We start from the raw sequence: 23,711 nt of genomic DNA on the forward strand, positions 1-23,711 counted from the left end.
CAAGCAAACACAGAGATAAAATCGATGGACGGAGTCAGATCAGATGGGGATTGGATGGTGAGGAGAGCAAGGGAGAAGGGGGAATCGGGGTAGGGATGGATGGGGTTAGACGTGCCTTTGGAGGCCTTGTTCTTCTCGGCGTTCCTCTCCCTCGCCATCTTGGACTTCTGGCCGTTGTCGCCACTCATGGCTGAAGCTCCAAGCTCCTCCTCCTCCTTGGTGCCCTTGCTGTTCCTGCGAGAGAAGAGAGAAGAGTCGATTCGCGGGTGGGGAAGGAAGAAGCATCTTGGACTGGGTTGCTTCCTTGTTTGGTTGGTTTATTTAAAGTGCTCCTCTGACCTTCGTCCATATATTTTTCGTGGCAGACGTATGAAGATGCCCGCTGCGGTAATCAATTTACCACAGCGGGCAAAAGTGTCCGTCGTGGTTAATTAAAAGTGCCCGCTGCGGTAAATCGCATGATTTACCGCAGCGGGCAAAAAAAAACCCGCTCGCTACAGAGTGAACAGTAGCAACGTCACGGAAGTTCGTTTCTATAGTAGTGAAACCTGAATAATTCTCCAGATGAACTTGCTTTATTTAAAGACCTTTTCGATTATGTAATGTGGCTTGAGTTAACATAATATGCATATTTGATTATATAGTGTGTTAGCGTGTAACATGTTTTAGATCATCAAAGTTTATAGCTCAATTAATTTGTTTGTTGTTGATATTTTTCATATGTGTAACATATTTTTTAAACTGAGTAACATGTGAGCATGTTTCTCAACGTACATAACAGCTAAGGTGTAGCATGTTTTCCAACGTTCTTGATAGGTAGCGTGTTTTAGAAGACCTATAAGGAAAATGTACCCTTGGTCCATTTAATTTGGATTTTGGTGTCCCTAGTATAAATATATCAATAGGATGCACAGCGGATTTGAACCGAGATGGACAAATGGAGAAGATGATGATCTACATCTTAATAATGAAGAGATTAGAAACTTGGTAGAAGGTCTAGAAGTCAAGCTAAAAGTCCAAGTCGCAAAAGAGAAGAAGCCGGGACTATCAACGAATGATGAAATGGAGAAGACCCAAAGTCATATACACCGGAAATGGAGAAGACCCAAAGTCATATACACCGGAAACACCTGTGTGCACCATTCATACGCACCAGTTACGTGTTCCAGAGACGTTGCAAAACATGCTGAAATCAGCTGAAGGCACCAATCGTCACCTATATGTGCATCATATGCACCAGTTACAGGTTCCAGAGAGGCTACAAAATGGTTGGAGAAGGTCCCAAGGTCATTGGTCATATACACACCAGTCACATACACTGGTCATATACACTGTTCACCGTTGTGCTCCAACGGATTGTTAGTGCCAACAGCTAGCATGCACCGGTCTTGTTACTGTAGCACCGGTGCACACGCAGAAATTTAGTATTTTGCCCCAATAGCTAGTCCTCCATTCGGGGGCTCTAAATAAAAAGGATCCTAACTAGAAAAATGGGGTGAGAGAGAGAGAGCTGAGCACAAAGGTAGTATAGGTTGGACATACACCAAGTAGGAGCTCTCCATTTGCATAGGGTTTAAATAACCACTTGGTGATTAGCGTAGCTGTTTTGCGAAGTGCTTAGGTTAGTTAGACCACGCTCATATACGCTTGCTTTAAGCTTAGGCTTAGTTGCTAGTGAGGTTTGCATACCTCTTGATCAAAGGTGCATGCATGCATGATGCATCACATTTGTGCTCAGCGGGCTTATAGTCTTGCGAGACCATACCAACTCAAGTTGGCAACGGGTACGTACCCGATGGGTATTAATTAGCCACCTGTACCTGCACCCGCTAGGTTAAATTTTACCCATCGGGTTACCCGTACCTGCAGACGGGTAGAGAATTCATTCCATACCCACACCCGCACGGGTAATTTTACCCGACGGGTAACCCGCACCCGACAAGAGACCCGAGTTTTACATATAAATATGAGACATTTACATCATCACATGCCAAATAACAGCTTCCAGCAAGTTATAAACCAACAAAGATTTATATAAAAATTATGGCATCATTGCAACAAAAATTTATATAAAAATTATGGCATCATATCATTGCACAAGTAGCAAATAAGTTCCAGGCTTCCAGTTCAAGCCTTCCCAGTTTCCAAAGTTCAGCCTTCAGTTCCAGTTGCACTAGTTAACTCCTGATTCCTAAGAACGTAGTCCATTACAAGTTCACACACCACAATAAAATATTACAAGTTCACATGGCTTCATCTACCATGAATTAAAGAGAGACCACACAGGTTACACAAGTTCAAAAATACAATTAAGAGATAAGGCATCAAAACGAAGCACATGCACTTCATCCAATTCTTGCATCATTTGTCTTGTTCCTGTGACCAAAAGGGCACCATGGGGTCATCTCATGGCCACTTCATTTGTCCTCAGATTGTAAGTTCCTACATTTCAAGCAGGTCACAACTTAGCTATCTATTATCACATTCACAAAAGACGCTGAAAACAGACACATTTCAAGAATGGCAAATCACATGAAGTCCCTCTTGTATGTCCTGAAGACATGACCAGAAGGTTGCAGGTTGTTTGTTCTTCTCATCAACTACATAACAGAAGTGACCAAATGAGTTGGTTTGCATGAATATAAGTAAATATTTGCAGAAAATAACAGCAAGCGAATAGACATAGGAGTAGTGTTAAATATACCTTTATACTTGTTTTGTAGCCAATCTTGAGAGCACATTAGGGCCTCCAACATTTTGGTAGTCAGCCTGCTGCGATGCTCACTTAAGACCCTATCACTAGTGCTAAAAGCTGATTCCGAAGCTACTGTTGTAACAGGAATGACAAATATGTCCCTAGCAATCTTTCTCAAAGTTGGGAACCGAGTTCCAGCCATCTTCCACCAATCTAAAACTTTGAAATTCTTAGTATGCATGTCCAATAGCTCTTCATCTAAGCAGCGATCTAACTCAGTCTTGAATCCCATTGTTGTTGGCCTTCTACTAGCAACTCGAGCCATCATAGAAGATAAGAAATCATCACTGTGTCCTGCTGCAGGTGCTGCAGGGTTCAGGGACACCGTTTCCCACATCATCTTCCCCACGGTACTCGAGCATCAAATCAGCCAACAAATTCTTCACCCCCATGGCAAAATTAGACATGCATCAGACGATGCATTCAGCTCTTAACAAATGATTTTTTTCTCAGATAAAATTGAGTAACAAAAAAGAGGGCATCACTATTTGGTACAGATCACAAAAAGACATGTGACATATATATCTCAGAAGTTAAATAAATAATCTTGTAGTTGCACAGTGAAAGAAGTCATCTTTCTTACCCAAGGGAGCATTTCAGGTGCTGGTTTTGCACTTTTCGAGCAGCTGCAGCTGTACTCGTCGGTGACAGGGGAGGCCGACCACCCTTAGCTGCTAGCTTCTTGGTTGCTGCCTTCTTGGCTGCCGGACCAACAAGGAAGCCCTTCGGCTTAGCAGCAGCCAGTGATGCACTGGCTTGTACAGGAGGTGGCAGGAGGAGCAGGGCAGGCAATGGGGTAGGTGTGGCGCGCCGTTCTTTGTCGTCTCCTCCGGATCCGGCGCTCGCAGGACGGCTGTCACACGGATAAAATTAAATGCAAAACCTTATGTGTGCCCAGAGATCAATCACACATAAGCCGACAAATTATAGAGAGTATCATCACAAGTGTTTATTACATAACGATATAACTCAGAGTCTATACACAAATAAAGCGGAAAGTAAAAGATAACTTTTGCATGGAAGCTCCATCACACAGGCACGTCAACTGGTTGACCACAAGACTAGAAATCCTCAGGGAAGTACTGGTAGTAGTCATTACCCATGCCATCTGTTACCCATCTGGGATTTTTATCCAAATAAAGAAAATAAACAAGTGTAAGTACATCTCGTACTTAACAAGTGTAACATGGGGTTCATGAGGCTCAAAGGTTAGACACTGGTTCAACTGCATGTAGCTTTTAGTTGTCATAATTTTAGCATATGAGTAGCATCAAGTTGTCAAGACCCATAATAAACTCATGATCAGGTAAAGTGAATAAAGAATAGCATAAACAACATATTAACAATAATAACATTTAGTGACTTGCCATTAGTGATTATTTATTCTGTATTGGTCCAAGGCCGCTCGTGACCGTGAGCACGGCTGATATATCAGTTTTACACTTTGCAGAGGTTGTACACTTTCACTGTGAGTCGTGATTTACCCTTTCGCCTGAGGTGATCAGCCCCTTAGCCCACTCTCAAGGAAGACCGACAGGGTTCACTATGAAGCCTTTCAAAGGTTCGTCTAACAAGGTAGGGCCGCTAGGTTTCGTTAGTCAGTCCGTGTGACTCACCCGCAGGAATCCACAGTCTGCTATCCCACACTTGTGCCACAAGGGTAACCACTAACAAGCTAGAAAAGGTCCTCATACTGAGCTAAAGCCAGAGCCATGTAGCCCTCACAGTTGTACTGTATGTCCCGGATGGTCAGATACAGATAAGTCCTTATGGAGAGAGACTAGAGCACCATAAGATAGCCCAATGCTCCAGCCCTCTTTTCCAAAGTTGCTAAAAAGTCATCTTTTAATGTTTATTGCATAATCCTTTAATCAAATTACAAGATCATGGTTTAGTGGAGCACTAGCATAAGCTACCCAATGCATACCCATAGGTGACAAGATATAAGATCAAAACTAGGAAATCCTTATCAAGGAGACACATGCAATATGAATTGTGATTAAAGTTATTAGGAAACAAGGATGATCCCATGCTATACTTGCCTTGATCACACTGGTCCTGCTGATCCTGCTCGTAGTAGTACTCTTGATCACCCACGAACTGCTCACCGTCTATACGTAACCACCACATCAACAGCAATCATCCAAAGACAATCATACGAAGCAAACAAGCCTATTATTAGAACAGTACACCAACAGTAATAAATAAAGATAAAAAGTTTATAAAACGAATCTACATCGCTCTATGATCACACAGACGTAAAGTTCACAAAAATCGGATCTAAAACGAAGAAGTTATAATCTAGATAAGATTACCTTTAATAAAATAATAGATTAAATCTAAACTCAGATTTTCAAAGTTGAAAACTTGTATAACAGTACCACTAATCTATAGATTATGCGAAAACGAATCTAACGCAACTTGAACGATTCAAATCGGAGTTAAAACGGAGTTTTTATGAGTAAAATAGGATCAATGGCAAAACTGTATGTTGATGCAAAACTGATCTGCAAACACAAAGGGCTAATACCCGATTCAAACGTTAAGGCGTGCCAGCCGATTTGACCTTACTATCGGCAAAGGTGATAACTCGAATACTTTAGTCCTGACAACAGCGATGCGCCCGGATGTCACGGCTAAGAGGTATTCACACGGAACTCGAGAACACGCCGAGCTTAAGTCGACGAATTCCTAAGAACTCGTAATAAAAGGAAAAAGTATGACGAAATCGTCGAAAAGTAGATGCTGGAATATGAGTAAAAACGTGTGTTTGATTGATTTCTTGATTTATTATTACAAGGCCCTAGGGTTTATATTTATACCCTGCTCAAAGAGCTACAACCAGACACGATTAGAATTCGAATTCCAAATTACACGGAATCCGTATACAAAACGATGCAAATAATTAAGGAAATAACAAAACTATCCCTCGTGACAAACCGAAACTCCTCCACATGACAACTGGCAGCTTCCGGACTCCTCCTTTGCATCATCGGCAATCCCTTTGCCATAGTCATCGGCAGACCTTTTTATCTAGCCATCGGCACCATATTACTGCCTGTGGACTTAGTCACATTCAACCTCTCCCTCATCGGCAACCATCATCATCGGCAACCCGCTTTGTAAACATCGTACTGCCACCTTATCCTGCCATCCTAGACACGTGCCTAGAAACGGTGTCAACACATGCCCCCCAGTTTCGGAGTATAAAACTATTAATGCTCTGAAATTCTCTGCAGTAATGATGCCTTTTCCCGCAATTAATGCTCCTAATCTGGTAACCGACAACCTCAATCTGGACAACTCTGATCCTAATCCTCCACAGATTCCTCGAAATCCCCAACTTCCTAAACGGGCATTTTCTCAGTCGTACATCGGCAACAATACCGTTACAAAGATCTGCCGATGTCCTGACCAGGATATTCGCACAAACGGTCACTTCCCCTCTATCCGCCCATCGGCAATATGACCGTTACAGAATATCGCCGATGGACCGACCAGGAGATCTCGCACAGTAAAATATCTTCAGATAATGACCGCTTCCCGTCAAATCACCTGCACAATCCCTGGATTACCGTGCGAACAGTTACCATATCCACATGAGTACCCTCGGATTTCTCGGATGCGGCAAAGAGATAAGTCGGATTTACCCTTGCCCATTTTGTCCTATAAATAGTTCCTTCTTGGGTACTCCTCCCCCATCACACCATTCTACTACCCAACTTTACTTTCCCAGCGGCGGCGCCATTTACAACCTTCAAGACCTCCGACAAGCACTCCTCTTCATCAACTCCGGTGCCCTCCAACGTCCTCTTCACGACAAGATGGCCATTGGCTTCGTCGTCCCTGAGGTCAGATCTCCATCTCATCTTCTGTATTTTTTATTCCTGTTCATCCGCGATTCATCTTACTGAATATTCTCCTTTTCCTTTTTCTTTGTATTTTTATTCCCCCAAAATCACTAGGAGTTGTCCAATAAAATTGTCATCCCCACCGATCAACCACACCTTCAATGTCTCGGCCCTCTAGGGGATTCAGATCCAACCAACCTTATCAACGCAGAAACCAATAGGATCCCCTTTAGAGCCGAAAACTTTTCTTTAGATCTGTGGAAAGACACTTTTCGCTCTTGGCCCAGCCCTACCGTAGGGTGGAAAGACTGGTTCTTGAGGGTCAGCAATTCTTATGAAGTCCAGTGGGGCGAAAGGAAGCTAGCCCAATGCATTAGGCTATCCATTGCCGATATGCACAGGAACGAGTCACTGCTGATAGCTGCGTCCTACTTTTGGTCAGACACCCTCAATGCCTTTGTTTTTGGCCACGGCCCTGCTTCTCCTACCCTTGCCGATGTAGCCATGCTCACTGGTCTAGATATATCTTCTGCCGATAGCACCCACTTTTTTGATACTGCCCCCAGTGCTAAAGTGGAGACTCGCGCTATCGGCGGTTGGTCAGGGTACATTCAGAAGTACCGCGGGAGAGGGCCTGTCACCATAAAGGAGCAAACCACCTTTCTGAACATGTGGCTGGACAAGTTTGTATTCTATGGTCGATCGGCAGGACCGACTTCCGTCTATCTATCGGCAGCAGAGAGACTGGCTAACGGTGGCCAATTTCCTCTCGGCCGATACTTGCTTGGCGCTGTTTACCACCTTCTCCATCAGGTAGCCCAGAAACTCCTGCTTGGCCAATCCATCGGCAACTTGGGAGGCCCCTGGTGGTTTATTAATATGTGGCTCAATCTGCACCTGCATAAGCGCCTTGATTTCAACTTGTTCTCACAGCACTTCCCAAGAGATATAGCCGAAAATCATGTGTTGGGTGAAGAGGAATCGGCAACGCGTGCCCCCTTGAACTTTGGCGAAGCCGTCATAGTCCTACCTGGTTCAGGGAGTAATCCGGATCAGATCGGCCGATTCTTCGAGACTCTGTATGAGGGTTTGGCCAGAGATGAACGACCATGGTTGGCTTATGATGACCCAGATAGCATGCTCCCTCTGACCTTCAATCCATTCGATGAAGCTCTCGACAGGGACAATGAGGCGATGATGGCAATTGTAACTCCCAGAGCCATTCCAGTGAATTTCTTCGGTAGCACAAAAACTTCTCCCCAGACTTATGAATTTTACAATCCATCGGCATTAGCTCGCCAGTTAGCTTTCGGCCAGTTGCCAATCGCACTTGCTTATGCCGAGGTGATAAAACCCAGAGAAACTATCAATAACTTTCTTGAGTGGAGTCGAGTAGCCCAACTACCACCAAACGCCGATACAGATGTAGATCTATCAGAATGGGTTCCAGCTGCTTTTATCACTCAGGCATACAAGTTATGGTGGGCAGAATGGAAAGAGCATCTATTCTGCAGATCGGCCCTTTCATACCGCGGCATGATCGACCCCGAATACGAAATTCCCGATGACACTGTAAGTATCTCCAACCGATGTTTCATTTTTTCAACATTATTTCCATCAGTAGCTTACCCTTGTATTCCTTTTGCAGGTTGATAACATCCCCTCATCGGTTAGCAGGAGTGGCAAGCCGATCGACTTGTTTCCATCAGGCCCGATTTCCTCAATCGGCCACAATGCTCCCACTCTGGCTTCCATCGTGCATCGGGGTGTGCGCCTCAGGAAAGTTACGACCAGGAGAACCCAGACATCACCAACGGTAGCTGCTCCCACTCTAGCGCGGGCTTTCAAGGCAATTTGTCAAATCCTTATCTTTTACGCTGACTATCTTTATATCGGCTTTATTTATACTCATAAACCCTTGTTCGTTATTGCAGCAAACCAGTGCATCGGCAAAGGTCACACGTCAAGGTGCCGATGCCACCCAGTCCAGCCAGCCAAAGAGGAAGGGTGTCAAGAGCACCAGGGCCGAAACGAAACGCCAAAAAGTGGCAACTCCCCCTCTTCCTCCGGTATCTCCAATCCCAGTGGAGTCTTCTCCTTCTTCTCCAGAAGTCCAGACACAGCAAGCGCCATCTCCCCAACCAATGCAGGAAGCACCACAGATGGAAGAATCCCAGCAGGAAGAGCCTCAAACAGAAGGTACATCAGTTGATGTAGGTGAACAGACAACTGGTCCGGTGGGTCCAATTATATCATCGGCAGTTCTCCCGATTCAGACAACCGTTGTTCCTCCTCCAGGTAACATACTTTAACAATACCGTTGCCGATGAACTTATTTTCATTTAGTCTCATAACCCTTCCTGTCTTCTTTCAGTCGATATCGTCCCATCGGCAACCTTAGCCGATCAACCTGTAGTTCCATCGGCATCTTTGGCCGATCAGCCCGCAGCTCCGTCAGCACCTCCCAGTCCAAGGCAAGAGATCGCCTTGAAGCAAGTAAGTCACTGTTTACCGCCAGCATTATTTGCCGATTCTCTAAATATGAGCTAACCTTGCTTTCCCTCCCAGGAACAAGATTCTCCCGATAGCCTGTTTTCCTTCGCCATCGATCTCTCGGAAGAAGAAGGCGAAGAAGCAAGCTCTTCTCAGACAGTTGGCATTACATCGGCAGAGATCAGGGCCAGGCTGGAAGAATTGTCAGTTCTCCTCCACCAGGATACAGCGCATTTGGTCGATGACTCCGACCCTACCAAGACCCTGTTCAGAACTCTCAGAGGCCAAATCCCAGCCGACGTCGAAGAAATCCTGTTCCAAGCCGCTCATCTGGAGAGTCGCCAGCTGCAGTACCAGAGAGCTTCTCGGCGTCTTGCCGATAGAGCCGCTCAGACTCAACTCTCCGATGAAATGAGGAAAGAGAAACTCCTGACCGATGAGAAGCACAAGAACATCGGTATCCTGAGATCTTCAGGAGATGCGCTGAAGCAGAAGATATCCGATCTATCGGCAAGAAGAGAATCCCTGTTGGCGGAACTCAAGGAAGTGGAGAACACCTTATCCCAAGCCCAACAGGAAGAGAGCCAATTGCCAGAGACCATCAGGCTTCTTGAGCACGAGCGAAACGTTCATGGTCGCAAGGCACTTCAACTGAAGAAGAAGCTGAAGCCGATAGAAGGTTCTGCCGATGATGACATTAAGGAGATAGAAGCAGCCAACCAAATCCGGCTACGCGCTATATCGGCAATCCAGACGCTGCTTAACACATAGAGTTTCCATCGGCATTGTATCTGCGCTTTCCTGCTTCCTCAGCTTTTAGTCTAGCCGATAGGACTGTTATCGGCGCCTAAACTTTTGAGACACCAAGTCTTGTCCCCAAGCATTTGGATCCAGCCGATAGGAGTGTTATCGGCACCTAAACTTCTATGCATCGACCCATATACTGGGGTAGTACTTCTTTAAATATTTGCCGTGTAATGCTCTGGGAAATTCAATTCCTTCGAGGGTTTCTAGAATGTAGGCATTACCAGGAGCCGATCGACTTATCCGATAAGGACCCTCCCAATTAGGAGACCACTTTCCAAACTTCGAACTTTTGGTCCCAATTGGTAAAATTAATTTCCATACCAAATCCCCATCGGCAAACTCTTTAGCCTTCACTTTCTTATCATACCATCTAGCAACTCTCTTCTTATTTTCTTCTATACTCATTAAAGCTTTTAACCGATGCCCTGCTAGATCGTCCAATTCATCGGTCATCAAAGTGGCATAACCATCGGAAGTTAATTGATCTTGAAAAGATAATCGTCTAGATCCAGCCTTAATTTCCCAAGGCAACACTGCATCATGTCCATACACCAATTGATAGGGTGATACCTTGGTCGATCCATGGCAAGCCATCCGATAAGACCACAATGCTTCATTTAATAATGTATGCCACCGCTTAGGATTTTCTTCGATCTTTCGTTTAATAAGCTTGATAATTCCTTTGTTAGACGCTTCGGCCTGCCCATTGGCTTGAGCATAATAAGGAGAAGAATTCAACACTTTAATTCCCATACCGATTGCGAATTCATCGAACTCCCCCGATGTGAACATGGTGCCCTGATCGGTAGTAATCGTTTGGGGAATCCCAAATCGGTAAATAATATGCTCCTTCACAAAATCAATCATATTGGCCGATGTGACTTTCTTCAAAGGAATAGCTTCAACCCACTTAGTGAAATAGTCAGTGGCAACTAGAATGAACTTATGCCCTTTGCTAGATGGTGGATAAATCTGGCCGATCAGATCGATGGCCCATCCCCGGAACGGCCAAGGCTTTATTATGGGGTTCATAGCCGATGCGGGTGCTCTCTGGATATTACCAAACTTTTGACAACCTTGACATCCCTTGAAATATTTAAAACAATCTTCAAGTATGGTTGGCCAAAAATATCCATTCCTTCGAATCATCCACTTCATCTTAAAAGCTGACTGATGCGCTCCACACACTCCTTCATGGATTTCCCCCATCAAACTTCTAGCTTCATCATCACCCAAGCATCGGAGAAGAATTCCGTCGATAGTTCGATAATACAATTCATCTTCAAGGAGCACATACTTGGTTGCTTGAAATCGAACCCGTCTTTCAACTTTTTTGGATGGATCTTTTAGATAATCAATAATTTCTTTCCTCCAATCACCGGCACCGACTGCCGATGTCGCATTAATCATTGGCTGATATCCCGAGGCATGCTGAGCTAACCGATTAGCGTCTTCATTATGCAATCGGGGAACATGCTCCAACCGGAAATCCTTGAATTCCTTTAACAGTTGCATACTTCTCTCGAAATAAGTTATGAGAACTTCACTTCGGCATTCATAGCTTCCGGCCAATTGATTTATAACCAACATAGAATCCCCGAATATTTCAACAGCATCAGCACGAACTTCTCTTAACAACTCTAATCCCTTGATCAGAGCTTGATACTCAGCCTGATTATTTGTTGATGTGGCAACAATCGGCAAGGAAAACTCATACTTCCTCCCCTTAGGGGAAACTAATACAATGCCGATTCCTGCCCCCCGGTCACAGGTAGATCCATCAAAGAAGAGCGTCCAGGGTACAATTTCCAAGGTTTCCACTAGACCGCAATGCTGAGTCACAAAATCGGCCATAATCTGCCCTTTGACTGCCTTAGCCGATTCGTAACGCAAATCGAACTCCGACAGCGCTAAAATCCATTTACCGATCCTACCACTCATAATCGACATAGATAGCATGTATCGGACCACGTCATCTTTGCAAACAACAGTGCATTCGGCCGATAACAGGTAATGTCTCAGCTTGATACATGAAAAATATAAGCACAAGCATAGTTTCTCAATGGCCGAATACCTGGTTTCAGCATCAATCAACCTCCTACTCAAATAATAAATTACCCTTTCTTTCCCTTCAAATTCTTGAACTAAAGCTGAACCGATAACCGATCCATCGGTAGATAAATACAATCTGAAGGACCTCCCTTGTTGAGGTGTAACTAGAACTGGAGGATTTACCAGATACTTCTTGATTTCATCCAGAGCCAACTGCTGTTCTTCTCCCCAAATAAACTCTTGATCGGCTTTCAATTTAAGAAGAGGACTGAAAGCACGAATCCTACCAGACAAATTCGATATAAATCTCCTGATAAAATTTACTTTGCCGATCAAGGATTGGAGCTCGGTTTTGTTGGTAGGGGCCACTATTTTATTGATGGCTTCAATAGATCTTCGACTAATTTCAATACCCCTCTGATGTACCATGAAACCAAAAAACTGCCCTGCCGATACACCAAATGCACACTTGTTAGGATTCATTTTCAATCCATGCTTCCTTGTGCACTCTAACACTTTTTGTAAATCGGCAAGATGCTTTGAGAAATCTCCAGATTTAACCACCACATCATCAATATAAATCTCTACGAGCTTGCCGATGAACTCATGAAATATAAAATTCATAGCCCTTTGATAAGTAGCACCAGCATTCTTCAACCCAAAAGTCATGACTATCCATTCAAATAGCCCAACATGACCAGGACACCTGAATGCGGTTTTTGGAATATCCTCCTCCGCCATGAATATTTGATTGTAACCGGCATTACCATCCATGAAGCTGATGACCCGATGACCAGCCGCAGCATCAACCAGTAGATCGGCGACAGGCATTGGGTATCCATCCATCGGCGTAGCTTTATTGAGATTCCTGAAATCAATGCACACCCGAAGTTTCCCGTTCTTCTTGTAAACCGGAACAACATTGGAAATCCATTCGGCATACCGACACTGCCGAATAAACTTAGCTTCAATAAGTTTAGTGATTTCGGCCTTAATATCAGGTAGAATGTTAGGATTACATCGGCGGGCTGGTTGCTGATGTGGCCGAAATCCAGACTTGATGAGTAACCGATGTTCAACAATTGATCGGTCTAAACCAGGCATCTCTGTATAATCCCAAGCAAAGCAATCTTTATATTCCTTTAACAAACTAGTCAATTGTCGCTTACTCTCAGGATCTAATTTAGCACTAATAAAAGTAGGCCTAGGCTTATCACCACTACCTATATCTACTTCTACCAAATCATCGGCCGATGTGAACCCCTGGCCTAATTTTCCATCATCGGCGAATCTATCCATTAAAAACCGTCGTCAGAACCGACTACTTGGATCGGTGGAATCTCATAATCGGCAACTTTGAGAAAATCTTTCTCCCAAACTTCTCATGAAATGCACCTGGTCCTTTCGTAAGTATCCGCTTCTGCCGATGCGATGACATAAGAAGAATCTCCTGGGACAATCTCAATCTTGTCACCTACCCACTGAACCAAGCACTGATGCATTGTAGATGGGATACAACAATTGGCATGAATCCAATCTCTTCCCAATAATAAGTTGTAAGCACCTTTTCCGCTGATCACGAAAAAAGTTGTCGGCAAGGTTTTGCTGCCGATGGTCAACTCTGCACATATCGCCCCCTTGACTGGAGACACGTTTCCTTCAAAGTCTTTGAGCATCATATCGGTCTTGGTCAAATCTTGATCCCCTTTCCCAAGCTTCCGATATACTGCATACGGCATAATATTAATAGCAGCTCCACCATCAACTAGGATCTTGGTCATTGGCTGCCCATCAACCCTTCCTTTGAGGAACAGGGCTTTAAGATGCTGCCTCTCGTCATCGGCAGGTTTCTCAAAGATAGCCGTCATCGGATCCAGAGCCAACTGAGCTATCTGATCAGAAAATTCCACCTCATCATCGCTGGCTGGTGCAAGAAACTCCATCGGCAACATGAAGACCATGTTGACGTCTGCCGATGGACCTTCCCTCTTAGTGTCTGACGGCTGCCGACTTCCAGAGTTCTCTCCCTTGTTTAGCTCTTCTTGCCTCTCACGTTGCAATCTCCTTTTCTGTGTCTTGGTTAATCCTCCAGGGCACCATGGAGGAAGTGGCCTTTGCCTTGCCGTCGGGCGTCGGTTCTCCCTTGACTCCATACGATGCGTGTTAGCATCCCTGCAAAATATGAATTCATCGGGAACCCGCGCATCAGCCATTTCCCCGAGCTCTTCTTGGTTCCTGGGAAAATACTGTACACGGTCACTAAGTCTGTCGTGCCCGCTATATCTGCCCCCCAGCCGGTCATGAACTGACACCCTTCCTCTGATCGGCCCATTAAATCGCCGTTCATCATTATGATAATGCCGATCGATCCTATCGTACCGATCATAACCGTTGCACTCAGGGCAATCTCTGACAGTAGGAAGCTTGATATTTTCCTCCCAACAATGGATGAAGAATGGACAATTCCAATGATCCCTGTGCCGATTCCACTCCTGTCGGCGTCTTTCTTCTTCCCGTCGATAATCTTCCTGCTGGCGCCGATACCGATCTTCCCGTTGTTTCCATTTTTCTCGAGGCCTTCTATGAGTTATGACGATACCAGATCGAGGAAGCCTTCCTGAGCTAGTTCCTTCCTGGACCAAGCCCTTACTTCTTGCATCGGCAGTAGTAACTTGATGCTGAGGATCTACCGATGCACTCTTCTCAGCTGTCTCCGATGTTAAGACCTTAGCCTTCCCCTTAGCATCCAACATGTTTGTCGGGAAAGGATGTTGGTCTATCTTCATCGGCTTCTGGGCTTTGGAACTGTCAAACTTGATTCTCCCTGACTCTATAGCCGATTGCAGCTGCTGTCTGAATACTTTGCACTCGTTGGTGTCATGGGAAGTTGCATTATGCCACTTGCAATATCTCATCCTCTTCAACTCTTCTGCCGATGGGATCACATGGTTAGGTGACAGTTTGATCTGACCTTCCTGAAGTAGAAAGTCAAATATCCTATCAGCCTTAGCGGTGTCCAAAGCAAACTTCTCTGGTTCCTTCTGCCCAAAAGGACAAGACATCGGCTTCTTGTTTTTTACCCACTCTGCCAAACCGATTACTGGTTCTTCATCAGAATCTGAGCTTGTTGCTTCATCAACAAATGACACTTTCTTATTCCATGCTCTCTTAGGCTCGAAAGGCTTGATGTCTTGATCAGAAATCCTCTGCACCAAATGACTTAAACTTTCAAACTCCTGAGAGGCATACTTATCCCTGATATGTGGCAACAAACCCTGGAAAGCCAAATCGGCTAGCTGCCGATCATCCAGAACCAGGCTATAGCATTTATTCTTCACCTCTCGTATCCTCTGCACAAATCCCTCAACCGACTCATCATTACGTTGCTTCAACTTGACCAAGTCGGTGATCTTCTTCTCATGAACCCCCGAGAAGAAGTATTTGTGGAATTGCTTCTCTAGATCGGCCCAAGTAATTATTGAGTTGGGAGGTAATGATATGAACCAAGTAAAGGCCGATCCAGACAATGATGACGAAAATAGACGAACCCTCAATTCGTCCCTGTTACCAGCCTCTCCACATTGAATAATGAACCTGTTGACATGCTCCATAGTTGACGTGTCGTCCTGTCCGGAAAACTTTGTAAAATCCGGTACCTTGTACCGATGTGGAAGCGAGATCAAATCATACGCGGGAGGATACGGTGTCCGATAAGAATAAGTGTTGACTTTGGGTTTTATCTCAAATTGTTCCCTCATTACTTCAGCAATCTTATCGGCCCAATATGCATCGGCATCTTGCCGATGAGGCGGCTGCGGATCTGGCACTTGGTGGCGAACCTCCACGTGTCTGTTCGGGACGTGATCTGCACGGAACATTGTATTGATCACCTGTCCTCCAATCTGCGGACCACCAAGCTGCTGTCCACCGATTGGCTGTCCTCCGAGTTGTTGTCCAAAATTCATTGGCTGGTTGGGAATCCCCTGACCTTGGAACCCGGGATAGACCTGCCCTTGCTGGAACCCTGTAGTCTGATAACTCTGCTGGGGCGATTGTGGAAAGGCTTGCTGTCCAAGCCATCCATTATTAGCGTTCATCGGCATAGGTGCTGCCGATGATTGGTAATTGGGTACCGTCGTTGAATTGACATACCCCGACTGGGCCATAGGCCTCTGTTGCATCAGCATTGACTCTGCCGATGCGTTGGGCATCTGGAACATTGAATCTTGAAGATTTCCAGTGTGAGGCCTGGCAGTAGTGGTTGTGGTATACCGAGGACTCTGGTTCACCGGCACATTGGGAGGTGCCGATGTCATAGGAGTTTTGCCCCTCATGTCAGTTATTTGTGATGTTCCCGGCGTCAACTCTGGAGGCATACCGTATCCCCACCAATTGGGAGGAAGAGTCAACCCTGACATTGCCGATGCCAACATATCTGTTGTCAGTTTATGCTGCCCAACTGAAATTTGTGGGTTGGTTGCCATCGGCATAGATAGTGCACCAGTAGTCCCCAATGTACTTGGAGGGACGGCAGATTGTGCACTTGCATTCGTCAAGGCAGCCGATGGAGCCGTGACCTCTGGTGCCGTTGGCTGATGATGGGAGGGGCCCACATAATCTGGTGGGATTTGTCCTTCCTTGAAAGTTCTTTCCACGACATTGAAAACCGTATTAGACAGTACACCAGCTTGGTTAATCAACGCTCGTTTGATGGCATTGTCAACCATATCTTGAAGCTTGCCAGGATTAGCGTCAAAGGTAACCTGCCGTGGTGCCGGCAGTGCATCTTTCTGGACCACTTCGCCACTCCTGTTTATGCTGAAAGACCTCAGGCATTGCTGCTTGAACTCTTCCATGGCTTGGGCAATAGCTTGCTTCTGCTCATCCTTGAGGTTGGCCTCCGTCACGGGGATGACGTTCTCTTGATCGAGGTCAGAGATCGACATGTTGATCTTGATCTTGAATCTGGTCCCACTGGGCGTGCCAAAAGATGTGTTGATGCAAAACTGATCTGCAAACACAAAGGGCTAATACCCAATTCAAACGTTAAGGCGTGCCAGCCGATTTGACCTTACTATCGGCAAAGGTGATAACTCGAATACTTTAGTCCTGACAACAGCGATGCGCCCGGATGTCACGGCTAAGAGGTATTCACACGGAACTCGAGAACACGCCGAGCTTAAGTCGACGAATTCCTAAGAACTCGTAATAAAAGGAAAAAGTATGACGAAATCGTCGAAAAGTAGATGCTGGAATATGAGTAAAAACGTGTGTTTGATTGATTTCTTGATTTATTATTACAAGGCCCTAGGGTTTATATTTATACCCTGCTCAAAGAGCTACAACCAGACACGATTAGAATTCGAATTCCAAATTACACGGAATCCGTATACAAAACGATGCAAATAATTAAGGAAATAACAAAACTATCCCTCGTGACAAACCGAAACTCCTCCACATGACAACTGGCAGCTTCCGGACTCCTCCTTTGCATCATCGGCAATCCCTTTGCCATAGTCATCGGCAGACCTTTTTATCTAGCCACCGGCACCATATTACTGCCTGTGGACTTAGTCACATTCAACCGCTCCCTCATCGGCAACCATCATCATCGGCAACCCGCTTTGTAAACATCGTACTGCCACCTTATCCTGCCATCCTAGACACGTGCCTAGAAACGGTGTCAACACTGTAAATTCGAGAAAACGGTTTTTGAACTGCGCAGACGAAAATACGCTTTTCGAACTTGGAAAACGTAATCGGAGAAAGCGCAAAGGACGGTGGGTTTATACATTAAAAAGCACGGGAGGTTTTCTGCAAAATTGACGGCCGAAGGGGTATCCTTCCACCGTGGCCGTTGGATCGTGGATTAACGGACCAGATTAGATTGCGGGGCGGGATTGAAGTCGGCCGGCCGGAGTTGGGCAGGCCGCGGCGGCGCCATGGCTGCGCATGGCCGGAGTTGGCCAATCTGGCGACTCCGCGCACTAGAGCACAAGATAAACGCACGGGGTTGCTCGGGAACTCGATGCGAACTCACCTAAGCAAAAATCCGCGACGAAAAGAGGCCGACTAGGGGCTTGCGACGACGATCGGCGGACGGCGGCCGGAGGCTTGGATGCGCTGCGGCGGCGGATTGGCTGCGGCTTGGATCTCGGTTACGCAAAACGGCGGAAGCCGCGCGGCGGCTGATGCTCGGGTTGAGGTAGGGAGTTGCGGGGCATCGGGGCGAGTATATAAAGGGGTAGAGTCGGGCGGAGGAGGGATAGCTCGCGCGAATCACGCGCGATTGTTGCGCTTGGCTCGTGTCCGGCTCGGACTCGAGGTGGGAGACGGGTCTGACCACTGGGCCCCACCTGGCAGTGACGCGGAGAGCGGGGCCGCTTTGTCAGCCGCTGAAGCGAGGAGGGAGGAGGCGCGTGGCTGCTGGGCTTGCGCTGAGTGGGCCGCATGCTGGCGCTGGGCCGCTGCGAGAAAGAAAGGGGGAAGGGAAAGGTAAGCAGGCCGCGGGGGGGGGGGGGGGAGGAGGAATGGGCCGAGCCCGAGATAGGGAGGGGGAGAGGAAATCTCTTTCCAGTTTTCTAAATTCCTCTTTTGCTCAATTCTTTTGAAAAGGATTTTTAAAATCATTTTAAATTAAAAGAAGCACCACTCAATAAAATCTATGCAGCAGCATGAATGCACAAGCATGTGTCTAGGCCTTATAGTGAATTTTAATTCAATAAAATTAATTTCTTACTATTTCTCAGTGCTCACAAATAATTAATTAAATCAAATTGCCCTATTTGGAAAAGTGAAATTTTTAGGGTGTTACAATTCTACCCTCCGTAAAATGAATCTCGTCCTCGAGATTTGGTTGGTGCTTACTCAAACAACTGAGGATATGACTTTCTTAAATCTTCTTCCCTTTCCCAGGTAGCCGCTTCTTCGGTATATCTATTCCACTGTACTCTGCACATTCTGATGACCTGACTCCTAGTGACTCTTTCTGCTGTTTTCAAAATTTGGACCGGATACTCCTCATAAGTAAGATCCTCTTTAACGGTTAATTCCTCTATCGGTATCTGCTCTTTTGGTACCCGCAAGCACTTCTTAAGTTGTGACACGTGGAAGACATCATGCACTCCTTTTAAACTTTCAGGCAGTTCCAACTGGTATGCTACTTCACCTCGTCTTTCCAACACTTAAGGCCCAATATACCTTGGTGCTAACTTCCCTTTCATGTTAAACCTTCTCACACTTCGCATAGGAGACACCTTCAAATACACAAAGTCTCCTACCTCAAAAGCCAATTCTCTTCTTCGTGTATCAGCATAACTCTTCTGTCGGGACTGTGCTGCTCTCAAGTTTTCCCTAATTACTCTCACTTGCTGTTCTGCATCCCGTAACACATCTGGTCCAAACACCTGTGTTTCTCCCGCTTGATTCCAAAACAACGGGGTTCTACACTTCCGCCCATACAAGGCTTCAAACGGTGCCATCTGGAGACTTTTCTGGTAGCTGTTGTTGTTTGAAAACTCTGCATATGGCAAACTCTTATCCCAACTCGTTCCATACTGCAAAGCACTTGCCCTCAACATATCTTCCAAAATTTGATTAGTCCTCTCAGTCTGCCCATCGGTCTGGGGATGGTATGCTGTACTAAAATTCAGCTTAGTCCCCAGGGACTCATGCACTTTCTGCCAAAAGTGAGACGTAAACTGGGTACCTCGATCAGAAACTATCTTTTTGGGGACCCCATGCAAGCACACTATTCTTTCCATGTACAACTCAGCCAATTTTGGTCCACTGTATTTGGTCTTAACCGGGATAAAATGAGCGACCTTTGTTAACCGATCTACTATTACCCATATAGAGTCATAACCTTTCTGAGTGCGTGGTAATCCCACTATGAAGTCCATACCAACTTCCTCCCACTTCCACTCAGGGATCTTCATTGGTTGCAACAATCCTGCCGGTCTCTGATGTTCTGCTTTGACTCTCTAGCAAGTATCACATAAAGCGACATACTCAGCAACATCTCTCTTCAAGCCATACCACCAATATTTCTCTTTTAGGTCTAGGTACATCTTAGCGCTGCCAGGGTGTATAGAATAAGCGGACTCGTGTGCCTCTCGCAGAATTGCCTCTCTAATAGATCGATCCTCAGGCACACATAGCCTTTTCCCAAACCATAGTGTTCCATTATCATCCATCCGAAATCCTGGTGCCTTTCCGATCACTATGTTTTCAGCTATCTCCTTCAGCTTTTCATCCTGCAACTGACCCTTTCGGATTTCTTGCTCCAAGGTAGGTTCTATTACTAACTCAACTGCATTAATAACAAAACCCAAATTCAGATGTGAAATTTCAGCACACAACTCTTCAGCCATAGAGGCTATTTGCACCTCATTGGCATAGCTCTTCGTGCTTAGGGCATCTACAACCACATTTGCTTTCCCAGGGTGGTAGTGTACTTCCAAATCATAGTCCTTGATCAGCTCTAACCACCGTCGCTGTCTCAAATTCAGATCTGACTGTGTGAATATATATTTCAAACTCTTATGGTCTGTGTATATGTCACTCTTATGACCGATAAGATAATGCCTCCAGATCTTCAAGGCATGAACCACTGCGGCTAGCTCCAAGTCATGAGTAGGATAATTCAACTCATGCTTCCTCAATTGTCGGGATGCGTATGCCACTACTCTTCCTTCTTGCATAAGAACACACCCAAGTCCTAGACGGGATGCATCACAATATATGGAGAAATTCTTACTTAGATCTGGCAGTACTAGCACTGGGGCTGTAGTCAATCTCTTCTTCAACTCCGTGAAATTTTCTTGACACTTATCGGACCACACAAACTTGGCATTTTTCTCAAGCAGAGCTGTCATTGGTTTTGCAAGCTTGGAGAATCCCTCAATAAACCTTCGGTAGTAACCAGCCAATCCCAAGAAACTGCAGATTCCACTCACATCGGTAGGTGGTTTCCAATCGAGCACGTCCTTCACCTTGCTTGGATCCACAACTATTCCTCCATTAGAGACAACATGGCCTAGAAAGGAAACTTCTTTCAACCAAAACTCGCACTTACTTCGCTTGGCATATAACTTGTGTTCCCGAAGCTTCTGCAAGACTAACCTCAAATGCTCAGCATGCTCTCGCTCAGTCTTGGAGAATACCAATATGTCATCAATAAACACCACCACAAACTTATCAAGAAATTCCATGAATACCATATTCATCAGGTACATAAAGTAGGCAGGAGCATTGGTCAGACCGAAAGACATCACTGTGTACTCATACAAACCATACTGGGTCGTAAATGCTGTCTTTGGTATATCAGTGGCACGAATCTTCAGCTGATGGTACCCAGAACGAAGATCAATCTTGGAAAACACACAAGCACCTCTCAACTGATCAAACAAATCATCAATTCTAGGCAATGGGTATTTATTCTTGATTGTGACCACATTGAGTGACCGGTAGTCTACACACATCCTCTGCGTGCCATCTTTCTTATCGACAAATATCTCTGGTGCTCCCCAAGGTGAAGAGCTAGGACGAATGAAACCTTTCTCCTGCAACTCCTTTATTTGTTTCTTAAGTTCTTCTAATTCTTTAACCCCCATTCTATATGGACGTTTAGCTACAGGTGCAGTGCTAGGTAATAATTCAATAATAAACTCAATGTCACGGTCAGGTGGCATACCTGGGAAATCATCGGGAACACGTCTGGGAACTCATCGACAACCAGGTCCTCCAGATTGACACTCTTATCAAGCTGTTTCACTGTAGCTGTTGGCTGAGGCTGAACTGCAACTTCCACACAGATCCAGTCCCCTTTTGGTGTTGTTAGTGCAACTGCCTTTCCTTTACACTAAATTGAAGCATCTTGTTGTTTCATCCAATCCATTCCCAGAATCACATCTATAATGGATGCTCTCAACACAATCGGGCATATCTTGAACTCTACCCCCCTTAGAGTTAAAGTAAGTGGGAGGCAACTATAAGCAGCTTGCATACTTCCCCCCGTTGAATTTACTAATATGGGATTCTTCATGGCACATCCGGGTAAGCTATGTATTCTAACAAATGCTTGTGATATGAAAGTATGCGAAGCTCCAGAATAAAAAAGAACAGATGCAGGGATAGAGTTGACTTCGAACGTAACGAGCATAACCTCTGGTTCCTGCTGTGCTGTCTCAGAAGACATATGATTCACCCTTCCAGTATTAGGAGCTGACTTCTGGTGGCTATTCTGCTTCTGGGGGGTCTGCTGATTTTGTTTTTCAGGGCAGTGATATGACAGGTGACCCTCTTTACCACAGCGGAAACACTTGTTGGGGGTGTTAGGGGCACTAGTCTTCATTGGAGTGTTGCTAGGCGTACCCCGGCGTGACGTCTGCTGGTTGCCCTGGTGCTGATTCTGCTAGTTCTGCGGGCGCTGCTGGAACTGGTTGCGCTGGGGGTACTGACCACGATTCCACTGTGAAGGTGGTCCCTGGTACCTTTGCTGAGAACCTTGCTGCTGGTTGGTGCGTGGATGAGTATTACTTCCAGAGGCCTGTCCCTGCATCCTCTTCCTCTTAGCATCCATCTCCTTACGCTTGTTATCCACTACGATAGCACGGTTCACCAGCGTCTGATAGTTGGGGTATTCATTGGACATCAGTTGGAGTTGGAGCCCATCATACAATCCCTTCAGAAAGAGGCGTTGTTTGTCAGCATCATTAGCCACCTCATTGGGAGCATAGCGCGACAACTGAGCAAACTTGTCCCGGTACTCTGGAACTGTCATAGATCCCTGCTTCAAATTCCTGAACTCCTCTGCCTTCAGTTCTATTAACCCTTCTGGTATGTGGTAAGACCTAAAGTTCTCCTTGAACTCCAGCCATGTGATAGCAGGTGCATTGGGAGGTCGTCCATACTCAAACGACTCCCACCATGTCTGAGCTTCTCCCTGAAGTTGTCCGGATGCGAACAACACCTTCTGCCTGTCATCACACTGTGCTATGTTGAGTTGCTTCTCCACTGCACGAAGCCAGTCATCTGCCTCCAGTGGATCAGTGGCGTGTGTGAACACAGGGGGATGACCTTTCAAAAATTCACTCCGCTTATCACGCGGTGGTGCCCCTCCGATTGGATGATTTTGTTGGTTGTTCACCAAGGCTTCCATGAGCTGCGTCTGGACTGCTAGTAGCTGTTCGATGGTGGCAGGTGGGTTGAGTGGAACACCCCTTCCACGTCCTCTACCTCTTGGCGGCATCTGTCATAACATGCAGAACTTTAGAATCTCCCAAAATTCTAGACATCCATGAACAAGTTTGAAATTCTGAAAACTTTTCTGAGTGAGTCCAGTGCCAGCAGTTCAGTAAAACGATAATATCTTGAGATATAAAATTCCAACAGAGGCGAAACTTTGATGGTTGGAAATCTTACGAAATTGTCTACAACTTTTATTTAGAACACAAATTCAGATTCGGTCAATAAATTAGCCATAAACTGCCTCCAATCAAAACTGTCCCAGAACTCAAACTGCACAGGAATCCTCTGTTCTCAACATTCATATCTCTCAGCCCAGATCAGATAAAAAGGTAATTCCAGCGGCATAGGAAAGACACTTAAGTCTAGTTATTCTCATAAAATTTTCATAATTTTTGGTCGAACTGATTTTTCTGGGTAAAATTATTAAGACAGATTGGTTTAAAGAAACGAAATAGGAAAGACATATATACCAACCCAACTATTTATTCATTAAACCTTAATCC

General features: G+C 45.5%; 1 protein-coding gene across 1 annotated transcript; it reads right to left on the bottom strand.

Annotated features, from left to right (window-relative positions):
* Positions 22,373 to 23,209, bottom strand: LOC110437495. The gene has a single exon (XM_021465958.1). The coding sequence runs from the start codon at positions 23,207 to 23,209 to the stop codon at positions 22,373 to 22,375; it is 837 nt and encodes a 278-aa protein (XP_021321633.1).

Source organism: Sorghum bicolor, chromosome 8 (genome assembly GCF_000003195.3).
Source record: "Sorghum bicolor cultivar BTx623 chromosome 8, Sorghum_bicolor_NCBIv3, whole genome shotgun sequence".
NCBI lineage: Eukaryota > Viridiplantae > Streptophyta > Magnoliopsida > Poales > Poaceae > Sorghum > Sorghum bicolor.